The 26,497-nt window shown below is 35.4% G+C and overlaps 1 protein-coding gene across 1 annotated transcript in view; it reads left to right on the top strand.

Annotated features, from left to right (window-relative positions):
* Dgkb (diacylglycerol kinase beta) overlaps positions 1–26,497 on the top strand; it is a 714,793-nt gene that overhangs the window by 292,204 nt on the left and 396,092 nt on the right. The window contains exons 16-17 of the mRNA XM_032907661.1: positions 8,542–8,615; positions 14,805–14,879. Coding sequence (XP_032763552.1) covers positions 8,542–8,615; positions 14,805–14,879 — 149 coding nt within the window. The remainder of the gene's footprint in view (positions 1–8,541; positions 8,616–14,804; positions 14,880–26,497) is intronic.

A 26,497-nucleotide genomic window follows, 5' to 3' on the forward strand; every position in this document is an offset into this window, starting at 1 on the left:
AAATTTCAAACAAATGGCATTATATTCATATATATATATGAATATATATATAATTCAGTCATGAAATAATATATCTCAGTTTTATTTTTGGAAATCATATCCATGTATTTAATAATCTCATACATGATTCATCTCCAATTTGAAATTTGACTACAATTTTGATTGCAAAAATTTTACTGTGATGTCATCCATTTTTCCAAGTATAATCAACACAGAAATTTAATATAAAATTATAAATACTGATTAGTTTACATTGTTAGTAGTTCTGGGATACTGCCAGAAGCACAATTTGAAAATTTAAGCACATTTAACAGGTGCTTAGGTGCATATTCCTTATCATAAAAATGGAAGCTTGGAACATATGCAAATGTTTCAGATATCACAAGAATTCAGACACATACACACATATCTATACATTTGTCAAAGTTTGTATTAGCGAGATAATTCTCTGAACATAAACTCGTTGTCATTATGCCTGTTATTACCATGTTTAAAACTATAGTTTTGATGATCAGAATTTAGAAAATACCCCTAATACCTGACATTAGTCAGGGTAGAGTCATAGTCTGACTAAAGAAATCCCTGGCTTAGACTGTGTGTTTTATTTCCGCAGTATCTTGTACCTTACTCAATAAATCTAAATATGTATGTGAAGTTAGAATTTGTAAATACTGTGCTCATTCATGTATCATTGTGTTGTTTGAAGATCTGAGACAAAATAACTTATTCACTAGAAAAAAAATATCTATGCTTCCTAATTCCTAAGCTTTAAATAGTCAGACTTGCTGTTTCCCAGTTTAAAGCAAGAACTAAATGGTGCATACAGAGTATCATAAAGATTTTATAGCTATGTAGTGACATAAGTTTTATTTTAATATTTATTTGAGAAGATGATGAAGTATTTATCCTTGTATAGATAAGGATAGACATGTTAAATTGCACATGATCAACAATGACAATTCTTCATACCATTGCTGGCATATGAAATTATCAGCTAAAAGTGTTAGTTGAGAAATGAAGACATCAATTCAGACAAAACAGTGTTAAATAAATAGAAGTATAATTGTCAAGAATTTGGGGTTGAAGTTTTGTGTAATATCCTGTGTATAATTGTGTTTCATCTTGCATGTGTGACCTCACATAATTTTGATCAGAATGAAAAATGGGAAAATATCCCTTAAAAATTATTTGATTACAAATAGAAAATATTTTATGGTTGCTTATCACCTTCAAAATAGTAAAATCATTGTTTCTTAAATTAATGTAAAATATATATACCCAAATAATAATTATCTGTGAACTTTATCTAATGTATGTCCTGGAAAAGCATTGAGTAGCAGCCCAGTTTGCATATAACTCATTGACAGGAGAGGTCTACACTGCTATAAGAAGATTAATCATAGTTAGGCACATTCATCTTCTTCCTTTCCAACTAACCAGTATAATGATCAGGATTATTATTTCTAATTAGAGGAAGTAATAGATCATGCATAACCCTAGGATGAATCTCATTAATTAACCCAAGTCCCATGGGACTTCAAATTGCAGTGCTTTGGCACTCTGTCTTTGTCATCGCTCACACACAGGTTTACACTTCAAATATAGTATCAGATGTAATGGAAACGTCAGCTTTTAGCATGCAAGAACTCTAATGATAATAAGAATTATCCTATTTGTGAACAAATATAGAAAAATAATGATCAGTTAAGCTTATTACGAGATATTTACCTAGATCCTAAATATTATGTAAAATTTCTTAGTTAAAAACATCACCAGATAATGAAAAAAAATACAATTTGTAATCAAACCTGTGATAAAGGGGACCTTAATCATTAATATCTTAATTCAAACTGGTATGTTTTCCACACAACTCATTTATCCTTTATGTCTTTTTATGTTTTGTAATCACGAATGAATTAAAGATAAACACATGTACTATAAAAACTGTTTAGTATGTATGCAGGTCAGTTCATTTCTTTTTTTTTTTTCTATTTTCTTTTTTTCGGGGCTGGGGACCGAACCCAGGGCCTTGCAATTGCTAGGCAAGCGCTCTACCATTGAGCTAAATCCCCATCCTGTCAGTTCATTTCTTTAGTCAGTGTGTATAATGCTCTAAACTTGTTGAATATTTTTAAATCAATTCTTAGAGTCATTCCAATTTCTGTTTATATGTTGAATTATTAGTTTACAGTTTTAAGAGCTATAGCCTTTCAGCTGGGTGGCAGTGTCACATGCCTTTAATACCTGTGCTTGGGATGCAGAGACAGACAGATCTTTGAATTTGAGGCCAGCCTGGTGTACAAAAATGAGTTTCTGGTGAATTGGGGCTACACAGAAAAGTCTGCCTCAAAACAAACAATCAAAACAACAACAAACAAAAACAAACCACTAACAACATTAAAACAACCAAAATACAACTGAGTTCACCTCCACAAATATTCTGTCAGTTTCTAAATAATACACAATACAGAGAGCTGAGTAAGACAAATATCAAGGCCAAAATTTGAAGTCACGTATAATTAAGGATGACAGTCCAGAAGGACATATATGGATAACTAATTCAAATTGGAAGACCATTAGCTAGTAGTGTTTATGAGAATTAGAGAGCTATCAAGTATGACTCCTAAGCTTTAGGAACAATAACCTTATACCTAGAGTGAAAATCAACACTGAAAATTACAGAGTCCTGTAGAGATGTAACAAGTAATAGTAATAGTTGTTCCAAGTCTGGAAAAGCTTTCATGAGCACTCTGGCTTTTGATGTGAGTGTTCTGAACACACTGGGAAAGGTTATACAGAAACATTATGTCACTCCGTGTATTTTAAAAGGCTCACTCTTGTTAAAATTAGCTTATTGGAGGATTGGTTGAGCATTTCATAGCTGCCGTAAGCAACTAAAAGTTATAGTATCAAAAACTTACCATAGAGTTTTTTTTAAGTAGAGAAATATTTCGAGAATAGAATCCACCTAGAAAATAATGAATATATGGACAATTTAGATGAAACTTTTGGGTCTGAAATGGCAAAGTTGACATTATCTCAGATGCTGAAGATTTCAGAAGATTGTAATTTAAGAATAAATTCAATGCCAAAGAATATAACACAAGTAGTCAGACCGACATGTAATTCTTAAGAAAGAATGAATATAAATTTGGGGTAAAACACACCTTGATGGTATTAAGAATGATCAAATAAGACGATATTACTGAAGGTGTGAGCCTATGTAGGGAAGTGTTGCACTAGACTCACAACCAACTTATCTCCAGAGTCACACTCTAAATTTACTCTACTAGATTTACAAGGATGAAGTCTATGCTGCATGGAAGAGAACCCAGTATTAGCAGTTTCTTTGTATTAGTAATTCTTTACGACTTTGAGGAAGTATAGGGTGCCTCAGAGCCATTTCAAGCACAGAGTTTGGGTAATGGGAGGCTGACAGAGTATCTGAGGAGGGATTTCATCTCCATTACATCCTGCTCTATTGTGCAGTGATCTCATATTCCACATGAATATGTGCCCTCAAGTGAGCATCGTTTTAGGCTCAGAGGATTATTTATTGATGGTTATTTCTTTTGCTTTTTATCTCAATAAAAGCATACAAAATATTTTAGCATAGCAGTGCATGTGGTTTTTTTTTTTTTTGACATCATACTTTTGACTTCATTTCAAAATGTTCTTATAATGATTTTTTTAACTCTAATTGGGCTTAAGACCCACTGAACTTGAGGGAAGTTATTTCTGGTCCTGAAAAGCTAGCGAGGTACACATTGATGGACCTTGAAGGAAAACCCCCCAACCAACAACTTACTAAACCAGCATAATTCCTAATAATAATCTAAGCACTGTCCTTATACACGAAGATATGTGTAGGCCTCACAACTCACCCAGGTGAGGGAAACTTCTTTTGCAATAGGCAGCACAGAAATACCACATCCAATAAAAAGTAAAACCATGACCCCAGTCCTGATGGTGGGTATATTTACAAAATACTCCCACACCTCAGGTTCAGAGAACATTGCTGAAGAAGGGGTAAACAGACTTGAAAATAAGATGCCCAGGGTCTTTGCTGTAAGATTATGTTGTTTCCTAATGCCAAAAGCTACACCCATAAATTCTTACCAACATGACAGCATAAACATGAACCAAACAAGAACAAGAACAATAGCCAAGATGAGGTAGATGGCAGAAAGCTTGCAAAGCCTCAACCCTACACAAGGAACTTCAGGCAACTAAAGAGTACAGACAGTGGGAAAACAGTCTTCCTTAGGGAAGGGCACACCTATTAACTATACAATACAAATGGTCAGCCCTGAAAATACACATATTTGAAATATCTAACAGACCGAGTAGTTTATACTTAGGAATAAACGTGTATGCACATATTCAACTATGATTGTAGTAACAGTTAATAAAAAGGAAACTATGAATTTGAAAGAGGGACACATGACAGGGTTTAAAGGAACACAGGGGAAGGATGAAATTATGTAATTATAATTCAAAAAATTTCTCGGTTAAAGGTTATATTTAGAAGTAAGAAACTAAAAGTAATTATAACATTAATGTATGTCTGTCATGCAGTTTTGGGTCTTCTTATTTTACCAATTGTCTTAAAAAATATTCTTTAGGTAAAGGCCTCTGGGGCTGAGGATGATTCAGGTAGCAGACACCTCGTCTGGTGTTCAGGAAGCCCAGGGTCGGATTCACAAAACTACATAAAATGGTCATGATGGGGTATGTTCTTAATCACAACATTCAGGACCTGATAGAGGAGGATTAGAAGTTGCCTCATCCTTTAAGAGTGATTTTGAGACCAGAACTTATCTCAAAGTAAAGAGGGAAGGGTGGTCTTAAGCCATCGAGGAAAGCTGGAAGGGAAGAGAGGGAGAGAGGGAGAGAGGGGAGAAAGAAGAAACTATTCCAGACATACATTAACCTCTAAGTTTGATGACTGGATTGAATCAAACAAGATAAAAATATCTTTTGGGTAGGCAATACTAAAGTAAAGTAATAAAATACCATTTTGGCAGTGCAATTTTAGATGGTTTGGTATAAAAGCCCCTTTTTATCATCCTTGAAGTATTTTTGTGTGAATATGAAATTTTGGAGCAATAAAAAACTTAAAGTTTCTAAAAATGTAACTATGAGATATTTCCATAAGACTTCATTTATATATGTCAGCCATACCAAGTTGTAGAAACTAAGCAAAGTGTTTATGCTCACTTCTTCAGTACATGGGATTTACATTACAATACACATCCATTGCTTTGGACTGAGTGCTGCTTGGAGAGGCACTGATTTCTAGAAATCAGGATGAAGAATTTTAGTGAATTAAGATTATCTGAGACAATTTAAGTTATGAAGCCAGAGACTGACATTGGGTATGCCCATAACCTTAATTGACAATTGCATAATATAAGATAAAATTTCACAGTTTTGACATCATTTTTTAACAGCTTCTTCTGGAAATGTGTATTGCTATGTTTGACAAACAATTAAGTATTTCACTATGCCTGATTCCATATGTATCCTATATGATGGGTCTTACTTTTCACTCATGTCCACCACATTTAGGTTATACAGTATATAAGATAATGAAAAACAAGGCAGTGACAGCCACGATCCCCATTAGTGTTTTTGTCTCACTTGAGCAGAGTGCTGAGGTAGGGATTGGGGACAGCTCCGCATTTTCATCAGGAGTAGTGCTAACTTGTAGTAGTAACGTCTCTGTGTTATCTTCAAAGCTGCCTTAGTTCCTCTTAAGTTAAATGGTCCATGCCGGACAGGAAGGAGAGCAATGGTTACTCCTCTTCCTATAGAAAGCACAGAATCCAACTGTCCTGTATTTGGGTCCTAGGTCTTTGATAATAAAATACCACAGGACAGTTAAGGCTTACACTTGAGACATTTTTTCCCGCAGAGCCAGAGGAAGAGATGGTCAAGAGCATGGCTCAGATGAACTTCTTGATCATGGGCTCCATTCTTTGGGTTTGGAGGCAGCAAGCAGCTTCCTGTGTGTTCACATGTTTTTTTCTGTGTGTTGGAATGAGGATGGGAGAGGCTTCACAGCAACTGCCTGTATACTTCACCAGATGAGACATACGCCTGCTTTTCTACTCATTATTTATCCTTTTACCTTACAAGACATTGGAAGCTCAATATCTGAAACATTCATTTATATTTGTAAACATATGCATATGTAAACACTCGTTCTATAAGCCTCAAAAGCCACTGAAATGAGAATAAAATAGGAAAAATCTCTCAACGCTATTGTCCCTTTTCTTAGACCAAAAGCATTTCAACTTGTCAAACTTGACAAAGACTAGACAACACTGCAGGTCTTTGGCTCTCAAATCTAAGACTTCTGTCTGCTTAGCATCCACATTTACTCAAGCAACTAGGCCTTCTTTTTATAGAAGCAAAGGTTAACACAGTTTTAAAGCTTTTTCTCTGAGCATAGAAAAATGTGCCAGATTTGCCTGAAATAAAATTTCTGCTCTGACAAACGTTATGTGTTCCCTTAGCACCTGAGCCTCATAGCTACTGCTTTGTCACTGACGACACTGAATGGAGGGAAATGGGTATTAACTGGGTTAGTTAGGCATTATCAAAGGAGCACAGAACCACAGTAACTCATGACATACACAAGTACCTTTGATATCCTCTTATTTTATAACCACAGTGATGCAGAAGGAAAGCAGGCGACTGACCTTTCTACTTTTATATTCCCATCTTGGGCATTTGACTTTCTCACATGTGAAACGTCATCATTCTAATTCTTCAAGTCCTCTTTCATTCTTCTAAGTCACTGTATTTATTTCTCCGTCCAACCTGCTTCAAAACGACACCCTTGTATTATTTACAGTTTTTCTGCTTATTTTATAATCTAGTCTGTGACACACACACACACACACACAGACACACACACACACACACACACACACACACACGCACACATACACACACACACACACACACACACACACACACACACACACACACACAGAGACACACATACACACACAGACACACACAGACACACACACACACAGACACACACAGACACAGACACACACAGACATACACACACACATCTATCTATCTATCTATCTATCTATCTATCTATCTATCTATCTATCTATCTATCTATGTGTGTGTAGGAAATTTGGAACCTTTTAAAACAATATTTGTTGGAATTTATAATGATATTTTTAAATATTTCAATACCTATCTCGGAAAAGGGCTTTGAAATCGTTCAAAAGAATTCTGACCAAGTGTGAATTTTAAATACAATCTAATATAGTGATTAGCCACGTAAGAAGTGAGGAAAGAAAAACAATCATTATTGTAAGTATTTGAAAGACCGATACAGTTACTGACTTCAGAATTAGTTGAACTACAGGAGAAAAGTGAAGACTATCTCATTCATCCTTCTCATTTAGCCAGTGTGAAGATTTAACTTTATTTCCTTACACAAACTCATTAGATAGACACCATTTCACTTAAGATTTGGAGGAAGGAATATTTAAATTGATACCATTAAAACAGACAGCAAGAAAGGGCACACTGTAATGAAATGATTGCTTTCAATTTTCATATTAAATATTTAAGGATCATCTTTAGGGGAGAGATAACACCACATAAAGAGTAACCTGAAACTACTTACCAACTTAGTATTTAACCTATCCTGTTGGTTTCATAATTTTTTTGCTAATGTAGTTTTAATTTGTGTTCTGAGCTCTGATTTAGCATATCATTATTTTAAACAACAATGTTCCTACCCAGTATACATTCATTGATGGCAAATCAATCAGATACAAGATTTTTGTGCTACCCTACCTAATACAATAATCTCATGTTATCAGTGCAAAAGCACAATACAAGTATTGTTTCTCTTCCTATCCCATTTCTCTAAAGAGTCCAAATTTGTGTGTTTTTGGAGTGAGTGTGTATTTATTACTAAATCACAATTTCACCAGGAAGTCACTTTGTCTTCTTGATCCACCTCTAAATGGATAGTGATGTAGATAGTCCACACAGTCAGAGATCAGGAACACTATCCATTTGGTTTATACAGGGAGTACAGGGAGACCAATAGTCAGTGAACTTCGTGAACTTCTACTTAGCAAATAAACACAGCTCCCTGTGACTGTTTTGAAGAAGAAATTCTGAGGCAAGACAGTGAATAGGAAAACTAGGTCTGAGAGTGGCCCACAAATACAAATGGAGATGGTTTTCATAAAGCACATGTGATCAGCTCTGTAAGAAGAACTCTGCAAAAAGAAGTTTCTTTATACCCAACAAGTTTCTTTGTTTCTCAGAAACTGATTTATTGTTACTAGTTTACAGAATGTTCCAAAATTGTAGCTTTTATTTCTTTTGTTGTTTGTTTGTTTTTCTTTTTCTTTTTCATCTCTTGCCTGTCATTATTTTCTATTATTTTCCAGACACAGTTTGAAGAAAGGCTCACTTGGGAATGATGAGACCTAACAGGTGTCCTCTACATATGTTCCATCCTAATAATTTCTCCATATTTCCTTCTAGATCACTCCTATTCCTGGCACACATCCTCTTCTAGTTTTTGTCAACCCTAAAAGTGGTGGGAAGCAAGGAGAACGGTATGCTTTTAAATGTCATGTCCTTTTCCTATATCAAAATAAGCTATGTTAATGATATAAACAACACTACTTCTCAATCTAGCTATGACCTATGTGTAACAAACTGATTGGAGTCTCTTCTCTTTATATTCAAAATTCTCATATAATGTCCTTTCATAATCATTGTAACTATCAGAGTTTATGTATCTTGATATATGACACAGTTTCATAAACAATGTTGAACGGAAATTGGTTTTCTAAATGGCCAACAGGTTGGCCCTTGGTGAATCACAACCATTACCAAGAAACAGAATTTATGTGCAAAATATAGTCAAAATATATTAAGGTAATTTTCTGCCTATATTTTGTTTCGTGATACTGTTGTTTCTTGGTGAAACACAGAATATCTAACATGAATAAAAATCAAGCTATATTGCCAAGAATCTCAGTGTTTGTTCTAGTTGATAATACTAAATTTTACTTTTGTAATAAATTAATAATTAAACTATATTATAAAATACACAAATATGACTAGTAAACCATTGAAAAGTGTGTTCTAGTACACACTGAAGTCATGAAATGGGCTATACCTGCCTTAATGTTGCTGGGAGGGTGCTCTTAATCTCATAGGTACAAAGGAAAAAGGAAAACATAGTGACTGTAGATCTACATACATTGTTTACTCCAAATTAGAAAACTTTTCATCCCAATTACGGAGTTTTGAAAGTTAATTTTTCTAAAGTCATTTAACTTTTGAATTACTGTGATTAAATATCATTTTTTTCTTTCAATAAATATTACAAACTACTTTTCATATCATATACTTATGTTTTATCCTGGCAAACTAACATAAAAACTGAAAAATTTAAATTTTTACAATCTATTTTTAGAAAGATCATTTGCCTTGCTCATGAAAATAGAAATTAAATAATAATGCTAAATTACTTTTTTCAACAAGCTTCACATGTTACATGTACCTTTGTAGTTAAATTTCTTTAGAAATAATAAAAGCATGAAAATGGTAAATATTAAGAGGTTGTCTTTTGGTATTTTAATATATTGTTCAATTCATAATCAGGTGAAAATATCTATTTCCTCAAATGTTTATCATTTCCTTGTAAAAATTAAAAATTCTTTTTTTCTAGCTTAATTAAGGGTTCATTATCTCTTGCTACTTAACTAGACAATAGCACACCAGGACATTTCTCTCCTATGTAATTATTCCTTTGTTCCTATTTGTCAACCTTCCCACAACTGTTCCCTCTCCATAATTATTACAGCATTTGATAACTTACAATATACTCTTAGCTTTCAGATGAGCTTGTTTAAATTCCACAAGTGTGATCTTGCTCTGCATATCTACTGCATAGCTCATTGCACTTAACATAATGATCTCTAGGTCTACCCATGGGGTGACAGGCTTCTGTGTTGTTTGTGGCTAAATGTTTCTCACAGTGAAACTTTACCACATGTATTTTACACACTCATTAATTGGAAGTCTTATTGGTTGCTTCCAGTTCTTGACTGTTGTGAGCCATAGTGCTGTGTGATCGCACTTGTTTCTTTTACACATTATTTTAAAAATTTAGATACATATCCATTACTAGATCAAGCAGCGGTTCAGTCTTTAAGATTTGGAAAGATGTCTCTACTCTTTTCCATTAAAAATATATATCATCCAAATCTATAACATGTGGGAGATCCATTTTCTCCACATCCTCATCAATCTTTAGTCATTTTAATAATAGATGTTCTTACTAAGGTCATGTGATATCTCATTGTGGTTTTCCTTGCTCTTTCTAAGGGTTTGCCACAATGACAGTTTTTGTCATTGTTGTTGTTGATGGTGTTGCTATTGCTATTGTTTCATTTTCTTTTCCATATATTTAGCTGATCATTTCAAAGTCTTCTTTTGAGACTAAGTGTATTTTTTATTTTAATCAGAATTTTTCCTATTTTAATATCTTATTAATGCTGATATAAAGCTCCTTACAAGTTGTATATTTTGCAAATAGGGTCTCCCATTCCGTGTATTAGCTGTTTCCCTTAAGGTAGAAAATTTTTTTCCTTTTTTTGGAGCTGGGGACCGAACCCAGGGCCTTGCGCTCGCTAGGCAAGTGCTCTACCTCTGAGCTAAATCCCCAACCCAAGGTAGAAAATTTTATCCACACATTATCATGATATTAAACGTGAAATATTTAGCACCCTCAATGGTAAAGTGCTGAAGAAATTTAATATAGAAGAAATTAACTTGTGTATAGCACAATGTAATTTGTGAAAAACTCATTAAAAGTATCTCAAGAAGTGTGGGAAAACTGAAGGCATCCTCTCCAAGGTCTGAACTAAGACAGGGATGCCTACACATCACTATTGGATGTAGTTATGGAAATCTATACAGAACAATCATGCAAGGAAAAAAATACAGGGTTTCCACATCAGTAAAAGTAAATTCGTGATTTGATAGACAAGCAAATGATGCAACTAAAAAATGCAAGTATTTATAAACAGTCTCAGCACAAAGGAAGAATTCAGGTCAAAACAAAACATTGCTAATGTTGCTACATGCCCATAGAAAGTTGTTTTAAACAGAAATCAAGAAAGTAAACCCAACTAGCTATTGTGGTACAAGCTTATAATCCTGGTACTTAAGAGCACGAGGTAGGCCTAAGATGCATAGTGTGAGATTCCTTTTTAAGTTAACTTAGACTTTATAGTGATTGACCTTCTCAACAACTAACATTTTATTGTAGCTACAAATATGGAAAAAAAGCTACTAATTCACTTTAAACCCAAAAGACAAAATTTCTATGATGAAATTTATAAAACCTTGATTAAAGATCTATAGATAACATAAAATATAGAATGGCTCCGCATATTCACTGGTTTGGACAATCAATGCTTACACAATGTATAAATTATCTAATTGTATCTACAGACCCAATATAATCTCAATAATAATACCAAGGATTTTTTATTGGATTTTTATTTATTTACATTTCAAATATTATCCCCCTTCCCAGTTTCCTGTCTATAAACGCCCTATCCCATCTCCCTCCCCTTTCTTCTATGAGGGTGTTCCCCTACCTATCAACCCACCCCATTGTGCCTCCCTACCATGACATTCCCCTACACTGGGGAATGACTCCTTTACATTGAGTCTTGGCAGGACCAAGGGCTTCTCCTCCCACTGGTGCCCAACAAGTCCATCCTCTGCTTGTATGCAGCCGGAACCATGGGTCTGTCCATGTGTACTCTTTGGACAAGGATATTCTTAATAGAATGGGAAAGTTCCAAAATTTATATTATTTCACATCAATAAAATAAGAGAGACTCAAGTATGACAAAATATCTAAAGATAAAGCCTAGAGGAATTATATACTCTCTGCTTGCCTAGATATACTTAATACAATGGAACGGAACAAATAGCTTAAAAGTAAATGACTTCCTGGACAGTCGGCTCTTTGAACAGAGGTGCAAGAATGTGCATTGTAGAAGAGACTGCCTTTCCCATAGGCCATCACAGGAGAATTCATCATCCAGATGCAGAAGACTCAAACCAGCGCTTTCAATCTCACCAGTTATAACCATTAACGCAATGCAGATCAAAGTCCAAGTCACAAAATATGAAATTGCTAAAAGAAAATGTTTCAATATGCTATCATTAGTAAGGGATTTTGGATAAGACTCCCCAAACACAGAAAATGAAAGCAAATAAATGAATATCTTAAAGAAAAAAATGTAAACTGTCCACAAACTATTAGATAAAACTCAACTCTCTTTGAACAGTAAGGATAAAAACTTAGTAAAAGAAGCATAGAATATGATTGTAAGGAGACCACATTTCTCCTCTCTTAATTTAAGATAATCTAAACCATTTAGCTAAATAGCATGTTCTCAGTTATTAAATATATACTTTATTAAAAGCAAGTCACATAGAAATACAATGAAATCATAAGAGTCTGGTGAGAATGCTTTGAGAAATCTTATGAATATATTTGTGTCTTATTCATAAAGTTGACCTTGACTATTAAAAATCAAATTAAGGGAACTAGGGAGATAGTTTGGTGGTGCCAATGGGGAGAATAGCTACTATAGTAGCCTTAACTGGAGAACAAATGTCCTCTTCCAGCCTTACTTCCCTCATTGAGGGCGCACTGCAAGTAGGAGAGAATATGAGTGGTAAGGGAAGAAAGGACACCCTCCTCATGAGCCAAATCAGCTGAGGTAGACCCAGGAAGCTATGGGGATACCCTCAGATATGCAAAAGAAAGCTGGGAAATGCTGTTTTCTGAATTCACAGTAGCTGGGCTTATCTGTAGGGGACCTGACAAGATCAAGGCATCCAAGATTTCCATATTGATGATGGAGGAACTCATGAGACCTACTGCTGAGTACCTATGGTTATCTGATAGATGCTATGCAGGGACCATCATTCTTTTGAGGCTGTGATACTTGGTAGTTTGTATATAACTCGTTGGATTGTCCCACGGACATGCACAGAAGTGTAGTACAAAACAGAGGTAGTAGGTGTGATTACAATAGGTTTAGAGGGCCTGATGGAAGAGGGGATGCACAATCCAGAGATCATCTCATTGACCGTAAGAGCTGGTTCGGCTGATCCGGCTGACTAGGTTGGGTCCTCTGCCCACTTTACCACTCAGAGTTTATCCTTCCTGAGGCTGTGCTTGCAGGTGAGAAGAAACCCTTACCTGACCAAGGACAACTGATTTTTAGTCAAGAAGACCAAGTAGCTAAGTAAGCAACTTCATTAGAAACTCCATACAAGCTCTCACAGTCACTTAAATTTACTATTAGTGGTCATGTGCAACATATAAGTGACAAAGAGAAGTAAATAGAAGCAGGTGTGTGGGTAAGCCTGACCATGGTTCATTAAACACATGTATAAAACTTCCAAAGAATAGACAGTTTATCAAATTGTAAAAAAGATATGTGTTGAAAGAGATCTGTTCAGAATATGGTTTCCTCTGAGTGGTTTCTTTCACAGTGGTATTCCATACAGACATTCACCTTTGTTTTTATTGTTGTTGTTGTTGGGTCTTTTTTTGCATTTTCAACTTTAATATGTTGAATACATTACAAAATGGCATAGGATTATATGTGAACACAAAGTTTCCTGTAACAACCAATGGTACTCCTACTGGGTATGTCCGAACTCCTCTAGCACTGTTTACCACTAGGATAAATGGCATAAGATTTAATAATGGGGTGGGGTCATGTCCACACACATTTTGCAAAAACACATAAAGAATGTTAACATAGAAAAGTTTAAAATATAGTTGCTATGAAAGTTCCAAGGAGGAAATATATGTGAAAAATGTGAAGTTTCAAAAAAAGCACTCTTCTATTGGGTGTGACATAAATAGACGTTCTCCAGAGGAATGAGGTAGAAAGTAGATTCGTGAAAGGTCATGTTGTCAGCCAGGAGCATCTCACCAAGGATGTAATCTATGAAGAAAGTTCAGAAATGGGCTGTAGGTTCACAGTGAAGATGGTGGCCTTTCTATTCATGGAGTAGGAAAGAAAAGTGACAGGGAATGATTCTAAAAATCTTTCTTTAGACACTTTATAATATCATAAACTGAGGTAAAAAGAATGGAGGATTTGCAGATTTAGGGATGAGATAATGGATTGAGTTTAAATCCATTTAAATTTTGAAATATTTAATTTGACCTATTGGAAGAATTTTGTGAGCTGAAAATGTTCATGGACAAATGCCTACTTTCTTTTTTTTTTTTACACAAATGTACATATAAATATATATTTTTACTCTACTTATAGGATAATTCTTATCTTTATTAATGTCCAATAATACTAATATATGTGGAGAAAAGCATATACTCATAGATAACTATTAAGATAAAGTAGTTAAGAATTTGATACTGAAATACATTTAAATATGTCTTCAAATTATAATTTATTAAATAAGGTATATGGAGGAGTATCTGTTGCTGCATTATGGCAATGTAAGCATCATTTCTAACTTCCAAACTACATTACTTTACAATATCTGTCTCCTTTCTTTAGAAGACCATTAGTTCTTTGAGCTGTTATAAATCTGATATCAGTAAGGATGAATTTATAAAATATCTTTATGTATAAAACTGTATACTTTGACATTGGGGTGGGTAATTTTGAAATTATTAATTTTTTTACTAAATTCATTGCATTTTATATTTATTCCATTTATAGAATTTACAGAAAATTCCAGTATCTTCTAAATCCTCGTCAGGTTTACAGTCTTTCTGGCAATGGACCAATGCCAGGGTAAGTAAGTATGAGGATTTCTTCATTATCATTGACTGTTCAATGGTTACTAATCAAGTAACAAGTGTGTTGTGTCCAGAAAAGTTGCATAACTTCGGCAGAGGTCTGTATGTGAAAAAAATTGACAATTATATAAGAGGAGCAGATACACATGATGTTCTGCAAAATTGCAAGCAACATACTTCAAGTTGGTGCTTGTTCTAAATATTATAAGCACTGCTAAAAATAAGAAACACACTCACACACTCATACACTAATACACACATTCTCACACACCTTCACTGACACACATACATACACAAACCCTCAAACATTCACTCACGCACAAACTCACATATACATATTCACTGACACACACACACTCTCACACATATTCACACAAAGTCACATACTCAGACTTACACACACATTCACACACACACACACACACACACACACACACACACACACACACACAGAGCAGAACAAGAAGGAAAGCAACTAAGTCTTGTTAGAACTACCGTCTTTTACTTGTTTAATATTAAGGATAGATTTGTTGCAGACTGAAAAAGAAACTAATTAGCAAAGACTAGAAATCATAATATAATTTTCTCATTTATTATCTGTAGAATCTAATGAATACCACTCTCTTATAACCTAGTTTATTATTAATAGGTAAGGCATAGAGGAATAAAATTATATTTTCATCATGGAACATGTACTTTTGATTTCATAAATATAGACTGAACTAAATTATCATTAATTTGGTCTCATTAAGTTATTAACGTCATCCTCTTGCATTGACCTCTTTTCTTTCTAGCAGCATGGCAGTAAACATTAGACGACATAAAGCAGAGAGACGCTGAATAAGCTTTTGTGCCCCCTGTTATATCAAAAGAAAGCAAAATAGAGATTAAAATAAGTCTTGTTGGTTGTTTCTCAAGAACTAGAAACTAAGTACTCAAATAGTTTTTTCTCTTAAAAATGAACAAAATTTATACCATGATAATATATGTGAAATCATGTTAATAAAACACAATTAGCATAACCTCCCAGAACTGTAGTTATCAAGATTTCTGCTTGTCCTCAAGGACAGGTTTCCAAACACTGAGAATTGCTTGTTGCCCTTGGTGGTAGACTTGCTCTAAGATTTATATTACAGTGTGTTGTTTCCTGTCTCCTGTGAATAAAGCAGCAATAAGAAAAAGTATGCACGTTTCTCTTTGGTGGAATATGGAGTTCTTGGGCCATATGCTCAGGCGTGGAATGCAGACACAAACATATATATGGATATAAAACTCTATATAACTCTGTGGTTATATACAGTTGTATAGATAGTTATATGTAACTATATGTTATACACATGCACATATATATAACCATACGTATAACTGTCCATATAACTATATATATTGACCTATACATAATATATTAAATATTATGTTTTATATACATATTTTGTAAGATATACAATATGTTAATATATTATTTATATAAATACAAAATATATAAGATATATAGTAACCTATGTATCATTTATAATATTTATGTGCATTCAGATAACCTTTTCTCATGTAGGCTAGCCTTTTCTGTGCTTACACGAAATGGATTCTTTCCTTCCCTCAATTAGCTTTTCTCATTTTAATGTTTATTTAAATGTATCATCTCATGAATATTAATATACTTATTAAGATTTTTTCAAATTCATTCTTTGTGATTTCAGTTTATAGTTCTTCTCTTTTTTTCTCTGTACACACTTATTTTTTCATAAGTGATCCTGTGCTGAATGAATTTTATTCATTTTATTCAGCATTTTATAACTTGTAAGAAATTCTTACCTCTAAGATTAGGTCATTAAAATATTCTTCCTTTACTACTAATACATTGTGAAAATGTTCATACTATGTTAGTTATGCATAATTCTAGGCTTCATTATGACAATTTCATAACTGTATGTCACATGTGTTGATAACATCAATCTCCTTCATCACCATACTCCTTGCCTCTCACTGGCCACTTTCACTGTGTTTTCTTAATATACTCTTAATTTGGATATCTGATCTTTTTCAAAAACAGTGTTGTTCTTTACGTAGAGGTTCTTTAGAAAATAGATGAGGCAGGAAATAAACATACCTTTTCTAGATAGAAGTCAAATAGATTCTCCAAAAGCTGGTCATTAGTTCGCTGTGATGCCAGGAAGTTTTAGGAGTTAAAATATTCATAACCATGCCCACACTATGTCCCGGGTGCAAACAGAACTTACACAGAAAGCTCTCAGTGAGCTGTGCTGCCCCTGTCTCTATCTCTGTTCCGCAGCTGACTTGCGTCTCCTTGCACCACTGCTTCTAGCTATGCTGTCCTTGGCAATAGGTCAGTCCTTCTGTAGCTTTCCTCGTTCAGCTCCAGTTCACTCCAATCTACAGAATAGCTCCTTAACCAAACACCCTTTGTGATTTATGAATTTCATCTGAATCACCTTTCTGGTCTGCTTTGTTCCCAGTGCAATGCGAGATTTGCATCACATATGTATGAGTGTGTATAGCATCTCCTTACAAGAACTTTCTCTTGGGTTCTCACTACCATTTTTGAGGCATGTGAAGTTTGAGTATTTTACACAAGTGGACTCTTTCCTGATGGTGAATATAATGAACTGAATAGAAGATTACTAAAATATGTGTTAGCTTCTTTAAATAGTGGTTTCTATGATGAATGTCCCTCTCTAGTCCTTATAAAACAGTTATTTTTCACCCACATAATTAAAATAAACATTTCTGGCCCTTCTTATATATTCTCTAGTTGTTAGTTTTATGTCAACCAAATCTAGCTTGATTTTTTAATTTAAACAACTGAAAAGCTTAAGTAGTTTATTGTCAGATCTCAATTAAATTTTTAATTAAAATGTACTTAAGGAATGGAAATAAAATGTAAAATTTTTAAAATAGGGAAATTCTTTTTATAATGCTCATCATAAGTATCTGATTTATCTTGAGTATATACTTTGTGGCTTTTTTGTTGTGTATACTAAGATTAAATATAAGTTACTATTTTAAAATGTAACAACACTGAGTCTAGATACTCACATTCTCACATATGACATGCTTCTGTAAATGAATCCTTGACACATTTTCCTACCAACAACTTGGAATTTATTTAACAGATACTATATATTTTGTTGTTTTCTTAATTTAAAATATCATTTTATGCAACAAGCTTCCTACCATACTTTTAAAAAATAAAACATCTCTTTAATCAGAGTTTTGAATCTTTTTTCCCACATGTTTTCTTTTATTGGATTTTTTATTTACATTTCAAATGTTATTCCCTTTCCCAGTTTCTGCTCCAGAAACCTGCTATCTCCCCCTGCTTCTATAAAGGTGCTCCCCCACCAGCCCACCCAGTCCTTCCCACCTTCTCACCCTGACATCCACTACACTGGGGCTGGAGCCTTGACAGGTCACAAGGGCCTCTCCTCCCATTGATGCCTGACAAGGCCCTCCTCTGCTACATATGTGGCTGCAGCCATAGGTCCATCCCTGTGTACTCTTGCAGTGGTGGGGCTCTGCCAGAGCCTGACAAATACAAAGGCAGGTACTTGCAGCCAATCACTGAATTGAGAACGGGGTCCCCTATGGAGGAGTTAGAGAAAGGACTGAAGGAGCCGAAGAGGTTTGCAACCCCATCAGAAGAACAACAGCATCAACCAACCAGACCTCCCAGAGCTCCCAGGGACTAAACCACCATCCCAAGAGGTTATGACTCATATATCTCTTGTTACAGCATCTGGTCAGAGGTGATGCTGTCATATCAAAAAATGCCTCACAAAACTCACAAAGTGAGTATTGAAATTCAACTCAACTTTACGACAACTGTCTAGGAAATAAAAATATCTGTTATTTCCCAATGGAGATGTGGTGTGTTCACCCACCCCAGTTCACAGAAGTAATTATAAAGGACAGTGCACGAAGTGTAGCTCTTCTGCAATTAAACATGTAGGCACAGCTGGCTTTGTCTTGAATGCTGAACTATACTTCATTTCAAAAATTGTAGAGTCAACTTAAAGATTTACAAATCAATAAGTCTAAGAAACATGGAATAGACTTCTGTAGTGAATAGCATCAGATTATTTGGCTTTTACATGCATTTCCTCACCTGAAAACTAGAAGATTTCAGTAGACCCCCCCAAAAAAGATGTTGAAAACTCTGAACTTTTATTAATTAGACAGGTAAATTGTCAGAATAGCAGTTAGAAAGCTAGATATCGTTATTTACAGATTTTTATTTATCCAGATGTCAAAAACACTGACAATAAAAAGATATTCTAACAGACATATCCACACAAGTAAATATTTAAACATTAATATCGTACAAACATATGTGTACATACATACATATACACACTCATGACATAGTAGAAAATGCACATCAAGAACTCTATTCATTGTTTTTCATTCTTATGATTAAAATATTATGACCCAGGCAAATCCAAGAGTCATTTGCCCTTAAATTTTCAGAGGGAAAGTCTGTTCCTGTGCAGAGAGCGAAGTAACAGAGAGATTACACAGATTGTGCAGGCAGAGTATTGGGGAGTTTACTCAAGATTATGTCTCATGGTCATCTCAGAAGCCATGTACATAGAATATCACCATCATGCTTGTCCAAACATGAGCTGAACTAAGACAAAAACACTTGATATGCTAAAGTGGTTAGGAGAAAGAGCAGATGGTCTCAATGGTCAGATATGAAAACACACAAGTAACATTGTATGAATTAAACAGGTCACATTTAGGAATGTGTGTGTGTGTGTGTGTGTGTGTGTGTGTGTGTGTCACACGTGCATGTATATATTTAAAAGAAAATGAAGAGGTATATGGAGGCTTTAGAGGGAGGAAAGAAAAGGGAGAAATTTCATCATTATACATAATCTCAACAGAAAATGAAGAAATGCCCTTCTTATATTATTCTGTGAATCAAGTTTTCCTATAGATCAAATATGGCTTTCCACTACAAGTTTTTTCTGTGGTTTTAGTGGATTACTGATGGGCTGTGAATGAACAATGATAGAAGAATTTCAAAAAGTTCAAGCAATGACAGTATATATTGAATGAAAGAAATTCTTACTATCAAATGATTTAAATCTATTATCAACAATGTCTGGAAATTCATTTACATGTAAGTAAATGACTGGATATTTATAGTGTTATATCATAAATTGAATAAAAGCTTATATAAAACTTTTAAATAAAATGCATTAATGATACCATTGGATTCTATGGTGAGAAATTGAAATCAGATTTTGGTAGAACAGGTCATCTTAACAAAAAATATTGTTAATAAAGTGAGGTTTGTATAGATTTAAAAGTACTGCGAATTGGTTGAAGTGGTTGGGTAAGGTAACACCCATATAATAACAAGCTGTTGATTATCTTTTAATTAAAATAAGAGTGAATTTATTAGGTTGCATGCACTGTTTGAGCATACACATGCACAAATAATTTTGTCATCTTCTGATCATATTATCATCAATATTCCAGCATTTCTAGACTTTCACTTAACTAATCCGAGTATCCTTATATACCCTTGTTTCTTTTTAATGTGTATTTTATTTCTGAGCCACAACCCCTTAGTCTTATGTAATAACCGGTTAATCATTTCACTTCATAGTTCCTAAACTTTAACACTCAATTCTCATGTGTTCACCTCCAGTAAGACATCTTCATCTCTATATAATGTATCTTAAGTATTCTCAAAAATTCTTGGTTATTTGAAACTTTTGTCTGCCTTCAGTAAATCCAGTAACATATTTGAAGTGAAGAACTATATCTTTGCAGCCTACAGACATATAATCCAGACAGCTGTGCTAAATAAGTGAATGGGTGCAGATGTTAAAGTTTTAGAGTCATTTCCTAAGGAAAATATATGGATTTCTAAAATATTTGTAAAACAATGATGTTTAAATAACCATTAGCACTTTAGTACTGGAGCCTGTATAGTATGATCATAAACTTAATTCTACAGTCATAGAACTGAACATGGTATTGAAAACCCATAGTAAGTTTGACTAACTTTCTTTTTAGGAAACTTATACACAGTTTTTATTAATTGGCCCCGATGGAGTAAGTTTATATGTTTGTCTATGAAAGTCTAAATGTATTTTCTTTCAAAATCTGGTAGCTGTAGAATAAAACCTTGACATGTTTATGAACCATGACAACTATAGTATGAAACTATGCATTTGTGCAGATCTACTAAACTGGCCTGAAAGGATTGATCACTCTTTTGTTACTGATTAGGATTAGAAATTCTGAACTTTGAAAACTATTACATATCTATGGTTTTTGTTTGGGAAGTTGAGATGAATTCTTCTAAGATCATTTATTAGAGGATCTGGAAAAATTGTTTTGTGTATCTTTTAGAATTTTTTTGCTTTGGCATTAATTTTTTATTATATTTTGTTTTTATTATTTTGTGGTTAAAAGGGAACATGCTCTTGGGCAAATTGCCAAAGCAAAGATTGTCTTTCTAAATCTGCATTTGCCGTAAACCAAAACATGTCCCTGCTTGAAAAATGAATGTTCCCTTGGGTAGCTCTGCTCCCTAGGAGTCCATGCAATATCCCAGAGCCTCTTTCACCAGAGGCAGGCAGAGGGGTTGTAACCTGGAAGAGATGGGAAATGCTGGTGACTGAGCAAACTCTGGTGAAAGCACCAAGCTACCAACCTGTCCTTCTAAGAACTAAGACTCAAGGCCTGTGCTAATTCCTCTGTGACTGACTCGCAATCAGGTTTTCCTATGAGAGGCCTTAACACCCTTCCTCTTGTGTCCCACAAGAAACGCTGTCCTCCTCCACCCCAAGTAAAAAGGACAAGCTGCTGACTGTTTAGAGAAGGAGAACTGGAGAGGAGGATCTTCCCTTTCAGATACATTATATGACTAAACTATCACAGATGTCCTTACCTGTCTGGTTCAGTTACCTTGCATTCTTCTTTGATATAATTCTGCCTATATGAATTGCCCTTTTTTATTTTCTGAAAGCAAAGCAAAACAAAAACAAATTCTAACTCATTACAAATTCAAATGCAGCATAGTCCAAACAATAATCTAGAATTTTTATTTAATATCAGTTACTCACTCCTTAATATACACTTATATTAAGTGTATATTAACTAAGATATCCTTTGAAAATGACTAATTTTCTTCGGGGTGGGGGGCTCAGTAGGTGAAATCGTTGAGGTACAATGGAGAGACCCTGAGTTCACATTCCCTGTGTTGGGGACCAGGGTCAGGGAAGAGGGCCCTGGGGCTCACACATAGCACAAACTTCAACCCAAACTAGTCAGTCAGTGAAGGGGTTTTAGAGTGAGGGCACCATAGCATGAAATGACTTCCATGGCTCTGGAATTAAGGCGCAGGTACTGCATGCTGACTGCTTTCTCAGTGAACCGCGTTAATTCCCAGCAACTACCCTGGATGTACAACTCTCTGTATCTGTAGATCTGGCTTCCACAGGTACTAGGCATGCGTGTGGCACACATACACACACTCATGAATATTTCCCAGCTAGCGTAAAAATTATGGTTTAACAAAGATGTTTCTGAAGATGTATTCATATACGAATGAACTTTTGCATAGTTTTATATAGGTCTAATGTTTTAACTAAACATGACTTTTTGTTAATCACTAAAATTGACTCAAAGAAATTTCATGCCACTTTTAGAACATCACCATACATCATGTACACTTTTCAAGAAGAGCATTTGAAAGAGTTTATTGTTTACTGGCTACTTTTTATGCCGAGACGAATATTTAATAAGATAGCATCAAGGCTCATGGGACTTAATAGTCACGTGTACTTCTCATTTCCTCCTTTATCCTTCTTTCTGCCTTTCTGCTCCACTTCTAAAACTCACATTTGCATTAAAAAGTGTCTTGACATACCAAGGAATAATGAACTTACTGTCTAAAGGAAATGTGTAAATTAATAACCTCTCCTGTAACCCTACTTTGTTGCACAAATTATAGAATGAAGATATAGGAGGCTGGACCACTTCTTACATCTACTCTGTAAGCACACTGAAGCTTAGTAACATCAATGAGAGAAAGGTGTTTGTAGATGCCACATGGATGTAAGTAAAGAAGGCTGATGCTATTCAGAATTGGATTTTTTGCTTAGTGCATTGTCTGATAGTTGCGTATACAGTACTTGGGGGCTTAAACCAGAATTACATCACAAATTCAATTCTAGCCTAGTCTATATATAGTGAGTTTCAAGCCAGCCAGAGGTAGAGCAAGATCCTACACAAAAACTGACATTCATTCTTGTGCACTCTAAATACAATTGCAAAACAAGAATAATATTAGATAGTAGGAATCTACTCTGATGTTTGAAGCAGCTATGAAGCTATGTAATATGATTTCTAAGAGAAATGTGAAAGTACAGACGTGCAATTGTGAATATAATACTGAAAACAATAATAAGAAAGAAGTATGCTACTTATGATGTGAAATGCTGAAATCTGAACTGATAATTTTCCTGAGGCAGACCTCCGAAGTTTCTCTATTTTCTAGAGAGAAGGAGATAAAACAAGACATCTGGTGCTATCACGCTATTTTTAATACTCCGGTCTCATAGTTCTTTAATGTTAAGAAGTAAACATATGTAATAAAACAGTCGTTAGGTCTGTGAAAGTGTTTGATTCTCTCTTAGTATACAAGAACATTATTTTAAACTGTTTTATGCATACCCTGCTTAATTAATAGCATACACACATTTGTTCTGTATGGTCAGTGTCTGTCTGACTAATACATGCACATTGGGTGTAAATACCAATGCCTAATGCTGTCTGAATGCAGTCTTCTTAAGTAACTGGGACTCCAGGGCTTGCTCTTGAAACAACTAAAGAACATCTGGAATGGGGCCACTGAACTTTCTTATTAGCTTAAGATGATGCAAATGTAACGATCGTGGACAGGTTCTCCAGGGGAAAGAGTGATGGTGTAAGATACTTGAAATTGACTAAAACTTCTATTTGAACTTCTAACTTTTAAGAAATATGCACAAAATAAACTAAACAATCTCAGGTAAAAATAAGATAATTTCCTCATAAGATGAAAATGTGGCACAGACTCCTAAACTTTCCAGAGCGGCTTTCCTCTGGAACCTCGCCATTCCCTCATCCATTACCCCTGAGAGGAGGAATAGGAAGCAGGTACTCATGATTGCTGTCTTGGGTGAAAGAAGTAATGTGAGATTTGCCTTTGGGATCTTGCCAAATTTCAGGGATTGGTGCAATATCATAGCTGCACCTTCTCTTCTGATTGGTCAGAGCATGCTTCCCAATTGTCCACTGGACACTGTTTCATGCAGAATTCTCTGCTCAGTTGAGTTTTAAGTTTTTGGAAATTGACTTTGTGACTCCTTTGCCTCAACATGGTGGGTAAGAAAGTTGGAGAAATACAGAAGTATTTCCTGATGTACAAATACACACACACACACACACACACACACACACACACACACACACACACACACCACACACCACACACCACACACCACACACCACAACACACGGGCGGGAGAGATCGGGGAGAGAGAGAGAGAGAGAGAGAGAGAGAGAGAGAGAGAGAGAGAGAGAGAGAGAATCTGTTGCTACTATAATGTATATGTTTTTAATTTTTCTGCATATAAAGAGCCCAGGAAAGAAGGCACACTCTCCCACTGTTATGAAAAGCAGAAGGAACCTCGCATTTATAAGGATTAAATGATTTTTCTAGCCTCCTATTCAGTGATTAAATGGAATGAGGAATAAATGAATCCTGAAAGAAAATTTCATGGATTGAGTGGAGGCTAAATTTAGTCAGAGGCCAACTATTCAATCCATTTAGTATCCATGTAAAGAGGGTGAGCTGGCCTGACAGTTACCTGGGATTTGTGTTTGGGGTAGGGAAGTGCTGACGAACCAATGGTGACAATTTTAAGAAAACTGAAGTACATTTGGCATAGCGCCATGGAGTCAAAGAATAGTGGTGAGTGAGTTTGGTTGGTTAGACATCACTGCAGAGAATACCTGCTTATGCTGTCATGCTTTCAGAGCCTTTAGCCTCTAAAGATTTTGCAAATATAGATGAGGGCCATGACCTGCTAGAGAACTGTAACTGAAAAAAGCTGAGTTACAAACAATTACAAAGCACATTTTTCAATATTTTATTTTATTGGTTACTGTATTTATTTACATTTCAGATGCTATTCCCCTTCCAAGTCAAAGCCCCATCCCCTCCCCTATATCCCCTGTTTCTATGAGGGTACTCCCCCACCCATTCACCTCTCTCACCTCAGTACCCTAACATTCCCCTACTCTGGGTCATCGAGTCTACAAAGGACCAAGGGGCTCCCCTCCCATCGATTGTTCTGCCAAATGCAGTTGGAGCCATAGATTCCTCCATGTGCACTTTTGGGTTGGTGGTTTAATCCTTGGGACTCTGAGGGGGCAATTGGTTAATATTGTTTTTCTTCCTACGGGGTTGCAAACCCCTTCAGCTCCTTCAGTCCTTCCCCTAACTCCTTCATTGGGGTCCCTGCACTTAGTCCGATGGTTGGCAGCATGTATCCACATCTGTATTGCTCAGGCTCTGGCACAGCCTCTCAGGGGACAGCCCCTGTCAACACTTCTTGGCATCAGCAATTGTGTCTGGGTTTGGTGTCTACAGATTGGATGGATCCCCAGGTGGGGCAGTCTCTTGATGGCCTTTCCTTCAGTCTCTGCTCCACTCTGTGTCCCTTCATTTCCTTCTGACAGGAGGAATTCTGGATTAATATTCTTTCAATGGGTGGGTGGCCATATCCCTCAACCATGGATCATGCCTAACCTCTGGCTATGGTCTCTACAGGTTCTTTCTCCCTTTTATTGGATATTTCTACTAATGGTATCATGGGGACCTCTTGGGTCCCTGTCATCTGGGACTTTCTAGTGGCTATCCCCAGTTCCGCATCTCCACTGCTACACACCTTCATTCAATTACCTGATCCTCTGTACTTCTCCCCCAACTCTTCCCACACCTGGTCCTGCTCCCTTTTCCCCTCTCCCTCTTCTCTCCCTCCCAGATCCCTTACTTATTGTCCCTCCCATGATTATTTTCTTCCCCTTCTGAGTAGGAATGAAGCAACCACACTTTGGTTTTCCTCCTTCTTGGGTTTCATATGGTCTGTGAGTTGTATTGTGGGAATTACAAGCTTTTTTGGCTAATATACATCTCAATGGTTATTTGAGTAAGAGGAATCTTTGATTCATAAAGTATTTCTGAAATATGCAAAAAAGTGACTAAAATCAAGTCAAATTAAGAACATTTACCAATCCACAAGAATCAAATACTCATAATATTAGGCAACACATACAGAAGCATCTTTATGATAATATGAATCTACCATCCCAGAGCCTGTTGGGAAGGATTCGAAAAACATATTCACATAGTTGAAAATTCATTCACCAGTAGAAAAAAATGTGACAATTACACATAGAAATTTCTAGGGCAACAACATTGATGAAAATTAGTACCAATGCTGGGGAGGAGATGATGCAGAATGCAGATTGAAGCATGCACATGACATCCCAGTATTCAAAGGTGCTAACTGTTGGTGAACAAAA

Source organism: Rattus rattus, chromosome 7 (genome assembly GCF_011064425.1).
Source record: "Rattus rattus isolate New Zealand chromosome 7, Rrattus_CSIRO_v1, whole genome shotgun sequence".
NCBI lineage: Eukaryota > Metazoa > Chordata > Mammalia > Rodentia > Muridae > Rattus > Rattus rattus.